The 14,982-nt window shown below is 49.3% G+C and overlaps 1 protein-coding gene across 3 annotated transcripts in view; it reads right to left on the bottom strand.

Moving 5' to 3' along the window:
• Positions 1-14,982, bottom strand: part of slc12a8 (solute carrier family 12 member 8) — a 311,686-nt gene that overhangs the window by 32,468 nt on the left and 264,236 nt on the right. For all 3 annotated transcript variants that reach the window (XM_072473246.1, XM_072473254.1, XM_072473240.1), the window contains one exon: positions 8,382-8,479. In XM_072473246.1, coding sequence (XP_072329347.1) covers positions 8,382-8,479 — 98 coding nt within the window. The remainder of the gene's footprint in view (positions 1-8,381; positions 8,480-14,982) is intronic.

The raw sequence follows: 14,982 nt of genomic DNA, 5'->3' as shown, positions 1-14,982 counted from the left end.
TACGACCTATTCACCTACCTGCAGGGGCCTGGCAGGGCCCCGGAGTGCTTCTTGCAGCTTTCATTGCACGAACGGGCCCCCTCACTTCCGTCCCTGAGTCTGCGCATGCGCACGGCAGTGGCCTTAAGCGGCTGCACCTAACGCGATGGCGGACACAGCCAGCTGACCTGGACAAACAAAGAAGGTCCCAACGATCTGCCCCGCACCGCTCCATCAAACCCACCCGATCGCCGCCCCGGCCACCTATAAGGCCCCCCCCCCCCCCCGTACTTGATCCCCCCACCCCCACCAGGGCGGCCATGGGCTGATTCCCCAGCCGCCGCATGAGAGTCCCGACGTGGTTTGAATCACGGCATCGGGAATTTGGCCGGTCGGGACTGGAGCATCTCTGGGAGGGCCTCTGGCAATGGCCCCCCAGCCGTGCTGTGTAAATTGCAGGCGAGCGATTCTACGGGGACTGGAGAATCACGGAAGGGGCACCGGACCCGATTCGGTCGTAAAAGTGGATTCTCCGTCCCCGCGCCAAATGTGATTTTGTCGTAGGGCTGCGGAGAATCCAGCCCACTATCTTTTCTAGCAACAAAGATAACTGTGGAAACATGGCCAGCTCCTTCCTCACAAAATTCCTAATCTGAAGTACCTGAACCTGATCCCCCTCGGAATGCGGAGAATCGGCGTACTGGCGTCGGGGCGGCATCGCGCGGTTCCCACCCGTCCCGGCGATTCTCTGGCCCGGCCTAGGTTGAGAGAATCCCACCCATGATTTCCACAAATTGCGCCCACAGCGACAAGCCTCCACCTTAAAATGTTGCCAAAACTGATTCCAAATTCTTAACGAGGCAACCACCACCGGACTCGTAGAGTATTCGGCTGGCAAGAATGGAAGTGGAGCCATCACCAGTGTCCCAGACTTTACCTTATACATGAAGCCTCCTCCATCCACCCCAAACCGACGCACCCTCCACGAACCATTTCTGAAACTTCTCAACATTCGCCAACCAATAATAGTTCAGCAAATTCAGCAATGTCCCCCCCGCCCCACCCCCACCCCGACGCCCGTCTGTCCCTCTGCAAAAAGACTCTCTGAATCCGAAAAGCACCCTACCGGTCCATACAAAGGCCAGACTTGTCCTATTTACCCTCCCAAAACAAATTTAGGCAGGAAAATAAACAAAAACTTTGGAAGGATCATCATTTCCATGGTTTGAATCCGCCCTGCCAGCGATAGAGGGAGGATATCTCACCTCTTTAAATCCTCCTTCACCCCTTCTACCAAGTTGGCCACATTCAACTAGTGCAACAGATACCAGCTATGCGCCACCCGTATTCCCAGATACTGAAAACTCGACCTGACTACCGAAACGGCAACTTCTCCAGGCCCTTACTTTGTACCTTGGAACTCACCGGGAACACCTCACATTTTCCCACGTTTAGTTGTACCCCGAAAAAGAGCCACATTTCGTCAGCACCTCCATAATCCTGCTCACACTAGAGATCGGTACGTCACATTTAACAACAAGTTCTCCGCATATCGGGAGACTCGAGGTTCCATACCTCCACTCTCTATTCCCCTCCAGTCCATCGATGCCCTAAGTGTCATCGCCAATGGCTCAGTCGCCAGCACAAAAAAGTAACAGGGAGAGTGGACATTCCTGCCTTGTACCCTTGTGTAACCGAAAATACCCTGAACTTGTTGCGTTAGTGCGAACGCTAGCCGTGTGGGCCCTGTACAATAACGTAATTCAGTCAATGAACACCAGTCCAAACCCAAACTGCTCCAATACCTGGAAAAGATACTCCCACTCAACCCGGTCAAACGCCTTCTCCGCCATGGAAATTCTTACCACCGTTTCCTGACCCGTCGGGGGTATCACCACCACATTCAATAACCTCCTTATATTTCACAAACCCCGTCTGGTCCTCACCCATCACCCCAGGCACACAATCCTCCAGGCACGTTCCAACCCCTTAGCTGACAACATTGCATCCACAGTTAGCAATGACATCGGTCGGTAAGAACCACACTCCTCTGGATCCTTATCCTTTTTCAAAATGAGCAAAATCAAAGCTTGTGCCTATGTGGGCGGAAGCTCCCAATGGGCTAACGAATCATTGAACATTTCCATTAGATGAGGCCCTAACTCCATCGCGAAGTTAAATTCCACTAGGAATCCATCCTGGCCCGGAGCCTTCCCAGACTGCATTGAACCAATGCACCTCATCACCTCCTCCAACCCAAGTGGAGCCTCCAGACCCCGCACTTTCCCATCCTCCAATATCGGGAAGTCCAAGCCATCCAAGAACTGTTTCATGTCTGAGCCCCCCCCCTCCCGGGGGCTCTGACCTATACAGCCCCTTGTAAAAGGCCTCCAACACCCCGTTCACCTTACCTGGGTCAGAGACCACCCTCACCCCCGGGTCCATTATTTGCCCAATCTCCCTCAAAGCCGCCTACTGCCAGCAACCCACTAGCCTTCTCCCCATGTTCATAAAATGCCTCATGTACCCGACAGCACGCCGACAGCCTTCTCCGTCGACAACAATTCAAACTCCATCTGGAGCTTCTTCCTCCCCTTCAACAACTTCCCCTATGGGATGGCCGAATCCTGCCGGTGCACTACCAAAATGGCCTCCAGCAACTTTTGTCTTTCCATCATCTCCACCTTCTCCCTATGTGCCATAATCGAGATTAGCTCCCCCATAATTACTGCCTTCAACACCTCCCAAAACGTGAAGGTAGAGACCTAATTGTTCTTATTGAACTCGACTTACGTGCCTATAGCCGCCCCAATTCTCTCACATGCCCCCTTCTCTGCCGCAGTGACACATCTAACCACCACGGAGGTCGCTGAGTGCCCCCCTTCTCCACGCACAGATCCACAAAATGCGGCGCATGATCCAATATGACAATCAGCGAGTATGCCGATCATACCACCCCGGAAGCAGTGCCTTATCCATAACAAAAAAGTCGATACGAGAGTACACTCGGCGTACATGCGAAAAAAAAGAAAATACCTTCACCCTCGGGTGCCCAAACCTTCACAGATCCACACCCCCCATCCGCTCCATGAACCCAACCATCTCCTTCACCACTCCTGACACCTTCAGGGATTTGGGGCACGACTGGTCTAGCCTAGGGTCAAGCACACAATTAAAATCCCGTCCCATAATCAACCAATTCATATCCAAATCTGGAACCCTCACCACCACCTTCTTGATAAATTCCACATCATCCCAGTGAGGAGCATACACATTCACTAACACCACAAGAACCCCCTCCAACATTCCACTCACCATCACATATCTTCCCCGGGATCCCCCACAGTGTTACTCACCGAAAAAGCCACCCTCTTATTAATAATCATCACGGCCCCCTTGTCTTCGTATCCAAACCCAAATGGAACACTTGTCCCCCCCCAATCTTTCCTCAACCTCGGTTTGGTCCTTCACCCTCAGGTGAGTCTCCTGCAAAAAAAAGTCTGCCGTCAAACTTTTTAAATGGGCGAACACCAGAGAAATTTTAATCGGCCCATTCAGTCCCCTCACATTCCAGGAGACCAATCTGGTCGGGGGGGCTCCAACCACCACCCCCACCCTGATTAGCCATACCTGAAACCTAACGGACTCATCCAGGCCCCTAACTCGCCCTTCATCCAATGACCCCATTGAGAAATCTTCGTCGTCAGCAGCCCACCCTTCCCCCCCATTCCCCCATCCCAAACAAAGAAAATCCCACCGCCCCAGGCTCGCTATCCCAACCCATATGAAAAACACTTCACTTCCATTAACCAGAATTTCTGCTAGGACCAGCACCTGAGGCTAAACATAAACTTTATTTACGAAAAGACTCACATACAGCCCTCCCACAAAGCTTCTTTAATCTTGTATCCCAAACTCCTTCATCCCCACACCTCCTCTCCCACCCTCATACATCCCACCATACACAAATGTTATAATATACCCAGGGCGGGATTCTCTCAGCCCGGGGCCGGAGAATCGCTGCGACTGGCGCGAACCGCGCCACGCCGACTCAATTCTCCGCAGAGCGGAGAATCCGTGGTCGATGCGGCGCTGGTTGGGGGCTGCTCTACGCGGCCCCCCCACCCCCCGCCGATTCTCAGCCCGGGATGGGCCGAACGGCCATAACAAAAAACTCGAGTCCCGCCGGTGCCGTCCACGTGTGGTCTTACCCAGCGGGACCTCGGCGTGGAAGGGTCCAGGGGCGGCCTGTGTGGGGGAGGGGGGTCTGACCCGGGGGGGGGGGGGGGGGGGCCTCCGCTGAGGCCTGGTCCACGATCGGGGCCCACCGATCGGCGGGCCGGCCTCTCTGGCTGGGGGCCTCCTTTCGTCCGCGCCGGCCCCTTTAGCCCTACGCCATGTTGCGTCGGGGCCGGCGGGGAGAAGGGAGCCACCGCGTATGCGCCTGATGTGTTAGGTGCTCTGGATCCGTGGAACACATACAGGCCACCAACACTTAAAATAGCACAACAATATTTTATTAAGTTAGAAACTGTTGCACATACTTTCACTGTGGGTTAACACGATGTTAGATTAAACTAAAGACCTATGCCTGTCCTAACCAGTCTATGCACTCAGCACATGGTGAAGATCTGTGCTGTAAGCTGTAAGCTCTGTCCTTCTGAGAGGCTGCATCCCGAATGAGCGGGAAAACTGATGCCCTCTGTCTTTATAGTGAGTGTGCTCTAACTGGTGATTGGCTGCGGTGTTGTGTGTGTTGATTGGTCTTGCTGTGTGTCCATCAGTGTGTGTGTCTGCACCATGATATACTGGTGTATATTATGACAGCACCCATTGGCACCTTGCCACTGCTCGTGCGCGGACCCCGCGGCGCTCAGTGGGTCGCTCCAGTGCCGTGCTGGACCCCTTATAGGGGCCAAAATTGCTGATCTTGAGGCCATGTTGACGCCATCGGGAAACGCAACGGCGTTTACGGTGGCGTCAACACTTAGCTTCAGGGTCAGAGAATCCCGCCCAGAGTGCCTGTACCACACACGTGGGGTGGCAGATATTACAAAACTGCAAAACTATACATTTAGAGAACAAAGTAAACAGGAAACAGCAATGAACCTAAACAAGCAAGGCCTCAGAGCCCTGAGTGCAATGCTATAGATTAAACATGCAGGTGAATCCACGCAGAATTCTCAAATGTCTCCCAGTCCGTGATCCTCTATAAAGTTACTCGCCTCCAGGGCAGTATTGCGACGCAGTGCTTAGCACTGCTGCCTCATGGAGCCAAGGTCCTAGGTTCGTTCCCAGCTCTGGGCCACTGTGGAGTTTGCACATTCTCCCCATTTTTGCGTGGGTTTCGCCCCCACAACCCAATGATGTGCAGGATAGGTGGATTGGCCACGCTAAATTGCTCCTTAATTGGAAAAAATTAATTGGGTACTCCAAATTTTTTTTTAAAGTTATTCGCTTCCTCTGGTGTATCAAAATAGTGTTCTCTTCCCCCATGCGTGACGCACAAGCGAGCCGGGTACATCATGCCAAATCGCTCCTTGCTCCTAAAAAGAGCAGCTTTGGCATTGTTGAATCCAGCCGTTCCCTTTGCCAGCTCCGCTCCCAAGTCATAGAACATAGAACGATACAGCGCAGTACAGGCCCTTCGGCCCACGATGTTGCACTGACATGGGAAGTCAAAAAACAAAAGCCATCTAACCTACACTATGCCATTATCATCCATATGCTTATCCAATAAACTTTTAAATGCCCTCAATGTTGGCGAGTTCACTACTGTTGCAGGTAGGGCATTCCACGGCCTCACCACTCTTTGCGTAAAGAACCTACCTCTGACCTCTGTCCTATATCTATTACCCCTCAGTTTAAGGCTATGTCCCCTCGTGCTAGTCATTTCCATCCGCGGGAGAAGGCTCTCACTGTCCACCCTATCTAACCCTCTGATCATTTTGTATGCCTCTATTAAGTCTCCTCTTAACCTTCTTCTCTCTAACGAAAACAACCTCAAGTCCATCAGCCTTTCCTCATAAGATTTTCCCTCCATACCAGGCAACATCCTGGTAAATCTCCTCTGCACCCGTTCCAAAGCTTCCACGTCCTTCCTATAATGAGGTGACCAGAACTGTCGCAATACTCCAAATGCGGCCGTACCAGAGTTTTGTACAGCTGCAACATGACCTCATGACTCCGGAACTCAATCCCTCTACCAATAAAGGTCAACACACCATAGGCCTTCTTCACAACCCTATCAACCTGGGTGGCAACTTTCAGGGATCTATGTACATGGACACCGAGATCCCTCTGCTCATCCACACTTCCAAGAATTTTGCCATTAGCCAAATATTCCGCATTCCTGTTATTCCTTCCAAAGTGAATCACCTCACACTTCTCTACATTAAACTCCATTTGCCACCTCTCAGCCCAGCTCTGCAGCTTATCTATGTCCCTCTGTAACCTGCAACATCCTTCCGCACTGTCGACAACACCACCGACTTGAGTGTCGTCTGCAAATTTACTCACCCACCCTTCTGTGCCCTCCTCTAGGTCATTGATAAAAATGACAAACAGCAACGGCCCCAGAACAGATCCTTGTGGTACGCCACTTGTAACTGAACTCCATTCTGAACTCCCTCTGTCTTCTTTCAGCTAGCCAATTTCTGATCCATATCTCTAAATCACCCTCAATCCCCAGCCTCCGTATTTTCTGCAATAGCCTGCCATGGGGAACCTTATCAAACGCTTTACTGAAATCCATATACACCACATCAACTGCTCTACCCTCGTCTACCTGTTCAGTCACCTTCTCAAAGAACTCAATAAGGTTTGTGAGGCGTGACCTACCCTTCACAAAGCCATGCTGACTATCCCTAATCATATTATTCCTATCTAGATGATTATAAATCTTGTCTCTTATAATCCCCTCCAAGACTTTACCCACAACAGACGCGAGGCTCACCGGTCTATAGTTGCCGGGGTTGTCTCTACTCCTGTTCTTGAACAAAGGGACCACATTTGCTATCCTCCAGTCCTCTGGCACTATTCCTGTAGCCAATGATGACATAAAAATCAAAGCCAAAGGCTCAGCAATCTCTTCCCTGGCTTCCCAGAGAATCCTAGGATAAATCCCATCAGGCCCCGGGGATTTATCTATTTTCAGCCTGTCCAGAATTGCTAACACCTCTTCCCTACGTACCTCAATGCCATCTATTCTAATAGCCTGGGTCTCAGCATTCTCCTCCACAACATTCTCTTTTTCCTGAGTGAATACTGATGAAAAATATTCATTTAGTATCTCCTGATAGATTGGGACAGTATGATGGCCTTCCCAGCTACATTCACTGGTCTCCCTTGCCCATCTCAGGATTTTTTCCTTGCCCAAATATTGATGGAGCCGTACTATAATCGCCCGTAGTGATTACCCAGCTCTCATCTTCTTCCTCAATGACCGAATGACCCGGTCCACTTCAGGAGGGCAGTCAATGAGCCTTCTCCCTCACCAACTGCTCGAACATCTTGGCCACATAATCTGTGGTTCCCGTCCCCTCAATGCCTTTGGGCAGCCCTATGATCCTTAAGTTCGGCCTCCTGGAGAAGTTCGCCAGATCATCGATCTTGGCCTTCAGCTTATTTTTCCCCTCCGACATCATCAGCATCTCTGCCTCCATTGAGGCAATCCGATCTTTGTGGTCAGCAACCGTTTCCTCCACCTTCTGGATCAACACAGTCTGCACCTCCAGTCGCTGTTCTACCCTCTCTAGGGCTGCCCGAATTGGCTCTGCCACTCCTGCCAAGTCCTCTGTGACCAAGTCTTTGCTTTTTGAATATGGCTGAAAGGAACTTAACCAATATAGCTATCAACCACAGTGCGGTCAATGACGCAATAGATCCCCTGAATTCATAGACTTTACAGTGCAGAAGGAGGCCATTCGGTCCACCGAGTCTGCACCAGCCCTTGGAAAGAGCACCCCACTTAAGCCCACACCTCCACCCTATCCCTGTAATCCAGTAACCCCATCTAACCTTTATTTTGGACACTAAGGGTAATTTAGCATGGCCAATCCACCTAACTTGCACATCTTTGGACTGTGGGAGGAAACCGGAGCACCCGGAGGAAACCCACGCACACACGGGGAGAACGGGTAAGAAGGACCAAAAAACCAGGCCTCAGGCAGGAGCCACCTTATGTGCGATCTCTCACTCCATGGCCACCACCGGAAGTCCCAAGGTGGTTCTCTTAAGACATGCTCTACATGTTCTTAAGATTTTGATGGATCATAAATGCATTTATTATAAACAACTAAATGTGCCTTCCATAAAAGTGAAGCCTTTGGGTAAACCGTTCCAAAAGTATGGCATAAAGGCTGCTATTTTGTACCGTAGAATAATTTCTATCAAATACTTACACCAATGAATGACAGCCAGCGATTGCAGAGTTTGGAATAAAATGATCTTGGCATCTTGTAAATCTCTGCTTCATAAGACTTTTGCCTGACAATGGAACCTGCAGTTGGAGTATAACAATATAATGGTCATAACCACTGTTATATAACTTTTCTCGTTGGTCTCTATCATGAATTCTATTGCATCTCTAATCTTCAGTATTATAAAGCATAATATCTTTATTAATGAAATGTAAAATAATTGTTTCTTTCACTTGCAAGAATAGACATAGGACATTCTTTTTCGATGTGAAACTGGTTTCAGGATTGTCAGTTAGTAAAAATCTGTAAACTGCATATTTATTGTCAGATGAACATCATTTCTTAAATATAACTGATTTGATCATAAAACCTTACGACAGAGGGGCAGAAGGAGGCCAATTGGCCGATCGAGTCTGCTCCACCATTCACTGAGATCTTGACTGATCTGATACAATAATCCTCAACTCCACTTTCTCGCCTTGTCCCATAACCCTTGATTCCCTCTCTTAAAAATCTGTCTATGGTTGGAATTATAAAACAATAGTTTCTGCCTTGCAGCATGGCCCTTCATCACAGTCTTTGTCAGATCACTTTCCACAGATTCCCTACATCCAATCAGTGTCAGGCTGGAAAATAGTCAACTAGCAAAGCGGAGTGTCTTAGACCTTCAGTAACGGAGGGTAGATGATTGATTGATTGATATTTATTGTCACATGTACCGAAGTACAGTGAAAAGTATTTTTCTGCGGCCAAGGGAAAGTAATCAGTACGTATATAGTAGACAAAATAATAATCGACAGATTACATTGACAGTGGTGCATCAACAAAATAGCAAAATGCATTTTGGTTGCCATGTTGTTAATGTTGCAAATGCTGTAACAATCAAATGTATTCTCTAGCTGTGAATAAGAGCAGCTGATACTAATTGGGGAAAGGTCAGGCAGGGCACAGATAAAAGAACCAGTTTAACCTGTGTGGGGAATCTATATGGAAATGAGGTAGACTGCACCTATGTTATGCTGAGTTTTGTGAATAAACCCATGTTGAAGAAAGACTAGCTCCAGCTTCCTTCTTTGCCAGACGAATGTTCACCATATTAACATCTGTTACCTCTTGATATAATTCTGCCAATATCACTTCTGTAGTTCAATGCCCAAATCACAAATGGTCTCAGCACCTAGGCTGATGCTAAGTGACAATGGCACATTATGGGAACAGATTCAACTAGTTCAAAACTGCTTTCAATTTCAGATACTTTGCAAATGGAGTAAATTTGGTAAAGGGTACACCCTGAAATTAAACAAGACTTGCCCTTCTGAAGGGCAACGAGGGATGGGCAATAAATACAGGCCTAATCAGTGACGCCCTCATCCCGTAAATGAATTTTTAAAAGACCTTTGCTCTACTAATCATCATGAACCACAACATGTATTTATTATTGTGCTTTCATTACATAAACCATTGGAACAGAGCTGAGCAGAGGGATCAGGTGGGGTGATTGAAGACTTGGGGGAAACAAATAAGACGGTATATAAAAATACAGAGGGTAAGGTGTTTGAGACAGGAGATCCAGATCCAAGGTGGAAGAGAGGGAATGTGGGATGCTAATCCAGATCGACAGATATGGCAAGGAAAGTAAGTATGAGGGAGATTGTAGAGGTAGAGGAAGATGAAGACAGGGTTTTAAATTTAGTACACTTACATTTATTAATTTAATTGTGGAGCAGGGATCAAATATAGTCCACAAAGATCGAAATGACAGACAGATGGGCCTTAGTAGCTGAGTGGGCAAGGACAGCTCCATTTTACACATTGTGGAGTTAATGAATTGAAGCATTGGAATAATAGATTTGAAGTAGTGAGACAAGGCGAGACAGCAGAGCATCTAAATTGGTGGGAAAATGAAGAGAATGGCACAGTTTCAAGGGCTCGAGGTCATTTGGGAGACTATTAATCACTTGGACTGGATTCCATTGGATTCCAACATTGACAATCCTCAACTAAATATTGAGATAAAACTACTGAAAATTGTCATCCGATACACCAATGCACAGTTACTCAATTTAATCATTCAGTCACCAACTGCATAATCAATGCAGTGAGTTTCTTAGCCTAGGAATGGGAAGTGATTATGTACTGTATTTATTAGTAACCAGTGGATGTCTATAAGAAGATTTAGTATGGTATGCTAGATGGAAAGGTTTCCCTGAGCACTGGTATTAACTGAACCAATATGAAAACCATTCACTCCAAACCTAATTACATAATTTAAAAAAAAAAATAACAGTTGGTGTCTGGGTTGCTTATTTTCATTTCCTTCATGCTTGAATGAATCTCAAGTAGCTTGCTGAGAGCTTAACTGCAATGTTCATAAAACGTTATGATTGACAGGTTCTGACCACATCAAAAACAGTTAAGTGCTTTCTGCTGAGAAAAAGAGGAAGTGAAAGCACTTACCTCCTTGATGTGTATAAACATGCCGATTATGAGTTATGGGGGATCAGTTATGAGGGGCTCAATTATTGGGTCTCAGTTAAGGGGAATTTCAGTTAAGGAGCAGGGTCTCTGAACTTATTGAGTTCTTTGAGAAGGTGACCAAACAGGTGGACGAGGGTAAAGCAGTTGATGTGGTGTATATGGATTTCAGTAAAGCGTTTGATAAGGTTCCCCACGGTAGGCTACTGCAGAAAATACGGAGGCATGGGATTGAGGGTGAGTTAGCAGTTTGGATCAGAAATTGGCTAGCTGTAAGAAGCCATGGGTGGTGGTTGATGGGAAATGTTCAGCCTGGAGTTCAGTTACTAGTGGTGTACCACAAGGATCTGTTTTGGGGCCACTGCTGTTTGTCATTTTTATAAATGACCTGGAGGAGGGCGTCGAAGGATGGGTGAGTAAATTTGCGGATGACGCTAAAGTCAGTGGAGTTGTGGACAGTGCGGAAGGATGTTGCAGGTTACAGAGGGACATAGGTAAGCTGCAGAGCTGGGCTGAGAGGTGGAAAATGGAGTTTAATGCAGAAAAGTGTGAGGTGATTCATTTTGGAAGGAGTAACAGGAATACAGAGTACTGGGCTAATGGTGAGATTCTTGTTAGTGTGGATGAGCAGAGCGATCTCGGTGTCCATGTACATAGATCCCTGAAAGTTGCCACCCAGGTTGATAGGGTTGTTAAGAAGGCGTACGGTGTGTTAGCTTTTATTGGAAAAGGGATTGAGTTTCGGAGCCATGAGGTCATGTTGCAGCTGTACAAAACTCTGGTGCGGCTGCGTTTGGAGTATTGCGTGCAATTCTGGTCGCCGCATTATAGGAAGGATGTGGAAGCATTGGAAAGGGCACAGAGGAGATTTACCAGGATGTTGCCTGGTATGGAGGGAAGATCTTATGAGGAAAGGCTGAGGGACTTGAGGCTGTTGTTGTTAAAGAAAAGAAGGTTAAGAGGTGACTTAATAGAGGCATACAAGATGATCAGAGGATTAGATAGGATGGACAGTGAGAGATTTTTCCTCGGATGGTGATGGCTAACACGAGGGGACATAGCTTTAAATTTGAGGGGAGATAGATATAGGACAGATGTCAGAGGTAGGTTCTTGCTCAGAGAGTAGTAAGGGCGTGGCATGCCCTGCCTGCAACAGTAGTGGACTCGCCAACATTAAGGGCATTTAAATGGTCATTGGATAAACATATGGACGATAAGGGAATAGTGTAGATGGGCTTTAGATTGGTTTCACAGGTCAGCGCAACATCGAGGGCCAAAGGGCCTGTACTGCGCTGTAATGTTCTATGGGAGAGTCTGGTGGGGATCTCTGATTGGGGGGGTCTCTGTTTGGGGGGGTGGGAGGTTGAGGGGGTCTTTGATTTGCATGGTCTCTGATTGGGGAGGGCCTCTGATTGGGGGAGGGTATCTGATTGGGGGAGGGTATCTCATTGGGGGAGGGTCTCTGATTGGGGGGGTCTCTGGGGAAGGTCTCTGATTGGGGAAGGGTCTCTGATTGGGGGGTCTCTAATTAGGGGGGGTTTCAGATTGGGGGGGTCTCTGATTGGGAGAGTCTCTGATTGGGAGGGTCCCTGATTGGGAGGGTCCCTGATTGGGAGGGTCTCTGATTGGGAGGGTCTCTGTTTGGGGGGTCTCTGATTGGGGGGTTCTCTAATTGGGGGGGTCTCCGATTGGGGGGGGAGGGGGCAGATTGGGGGGGTCTCTGATTGGGGGGGTCTCTGATTGGGAAGATCTCTGATTTGGAGGATCTCTGATTGGGGGGAGTCTCTGATTGGGAAGATCTCTGATTGGGAGGATCTCTGATTGGGGGGTCTCTGATTGGGAGGGTCTCTGATTGGGAAGATCTCAGATTGGGAGGATCTCTGATTGGGAGGATCTCTGATTGGGAAGATCTCTGATTGGGAAGATCTCTGATTGGGAGGATCTCTGATTGGGGGGGTCCCTGTTTGCAAGGGTCTCTGTTTGGGGGGGTCTCTGTTTGGGGGGTCTCTGTTTGGGAGGTCTCTGATTGGGGGTCTCTGATTGGGGGGTCTCTGATTGGGGGAGGTCTCTGATTGGGGGAGGGTCTCAGATTGGGGGGTCTCTGATTGGGGGGGTCCCTGATTGGGGGGTCTCTGATTGGGGGGTCTCTGATTGGGAGTGTCTCTGATTGGGAGGGTCTCTGATTGGGGGGGTCCCTGATTGGGGGGGGGTCTCTGATTGGGGGGGTCTCTGATTTGGGGGGGTCTCTGATTGGGGGGGTCTCTGATTGGGAGTGTCTCTGATTGGGAGGGTCTCTGATTGGGAGGGTCTCTGATTGGGAAGATCTCTGATTGGGAGAATCTCTGATTGGGGGGGTCTCTGTTTGCAGGGGTCTCTGTTTGGGGGGTCTCTGTTTGGGGGGTCTCTGATTTGGGGGATCTCTGATTGGGGGGTCTCTGATTGGGGGGTCTCTGATTGGGGGTGTCTCTGATTGGGGGGGTCTCTGATTGGGGGAGGTCTCTGATTGGGGGAGGGTCTCAGATTGGGGGGGATCTCTGATTGGGGGGTCTCTGATTGGGGGGTCTCTGATTGGGAGTGTCTCTGATTGGGAGGGTCTCTGATTGGGTGGGTCCCTGATTGGGGGGGTCTCTGATTGGGGGGGTCTCTGATTGGGGGGTCTCTGATTGGGGGGTCTCTGATTGGGAGGGTCTCTGATTGGGAGGGTCTCTGATTGGGGGGTCTCTGATTGGGGGGGTCTCTGATTGGGGGGGTCGCTGATTGGGGGGGTCGCTGATTGGGGGGGTCTCTGATTGGGGGGGTCTCTGATTGGGGGGGTCTCTGATTGGGGGGGTCTCTGATTGGGGGGGTCTCTGATTGGGGGTCACTGATTGGGGGTCACTGATTGGGAGGTCTCTGATTGGGGGGTCTCTGATTGGGGGGTCTCTGATTGGGGGGTCTCTGATTGGGGGGTCGCTGATTGGGCGGGTCTCTGATTGGGCGGGTCTCTGATTGGGCGGGTCTCTGATTGGGCAGGTCTCTGATTGGGGGCTCTCTGATTGGGGGGTCTCTGATTTGGGGGGTCTCTGATTGGGGGGTCTCGGGTGGGGATCTCCGATGGGGGAATCTGGTGGGTGGTCTGATAGGGGTGTCCGAGGGGGAGCTGGGGCCAATCCCGTTTTTCCTCCAGCACGGGACTCTCTGCTGACTGCGGCTAGTAGCGGAATTCCCGATGCGGTGGAGAATCAGCAACAGGGGAAAAACGGGATTGGCGCCATTTGCAATGCTCCGGTTCCCCTCTGGGAAGTCTGGTGGTGGTGTCTGGTGGGAGGTGTCTGTTGGTGGGGCTTTGAGGTGGTGTGGGAAGGATTAGCATTGTGTGGGGCCTTCCAAAGAACACTCGGGGGTCACCTACTTTAAATACTTACCCCCTTGGCCCATCGTGAGTTCCAACGCATCAGGGTCATGTTGGTGAATACTTGCACCAATCCACACCCACACAAATCCCGGCCCAGAGAGCCGGAGCATCACGGGAGCATGGAAAATCCAGTTTCCTCCCCGTTATTAGGATGCAAATGGGAGCAAAACTCGATGCTACCATCAGTGGAGGACGGGAGCATCACAAACAGCACTGATCCCTTTTTTCCCCCGACACGGGATTCTCCGCCGCATCGGGAAGTCGGCTACACCGGAGAATCCAGCCCCAGCTTTAACATAGTCTAGGAACAAGTCATTTGTCCTGTCACTTTTGTTCTATGAAATGGCACATGGAGTGGGGTTAGCATTTAACAAAGTGGAGCAAAATGTGAATTTAAAATAGAATTTCTCACCGTCCTCCAATTTACTCTCCTGAGAGCAGAGTTCCTAATTGATAAGCTTCAGAGACTGCAAGTTACCATTTATCATGTCTTCAAATCTGGTTACACCTCTTGTGTCAACTAAGACAGCAGTGTGAGCAAACTAGTTAAACTTGACGGCATTACAGTTCACGATGTCCTGACCCAACATTCACACACCACTGGAGTTACTGTATGGGGTTCAGGAGCAGGGACCCAGGCCGAATTTCTCTTTAATCTTAGTCCCAAAGCATTGATGCCAATTGTGGAGCTCCTACAACCATACTGGCTGAAAT

The sequence above is a fragment of the Scyliorhinus torazame genome, chromosome 2 (genome assembly GCF_047496885.1).
Source record: "Scyliorhinus torazame isolate Kashiwa2021f chromosome 2, sScyTor2.1, whole genome shotgun sequence".
NCBI lineage: Eukaryota > Metazoa > Chordata > Chondrichthyes > Carcharhiniformes > Scyliorhinidae > Scyliorhinus > Scyliorhinus torazame.
The sequence above is the reverse complement of the archived record's forward strand: the minus strand, read 5'-3'. Positions and strand labels throughout refer to the sequence as shown.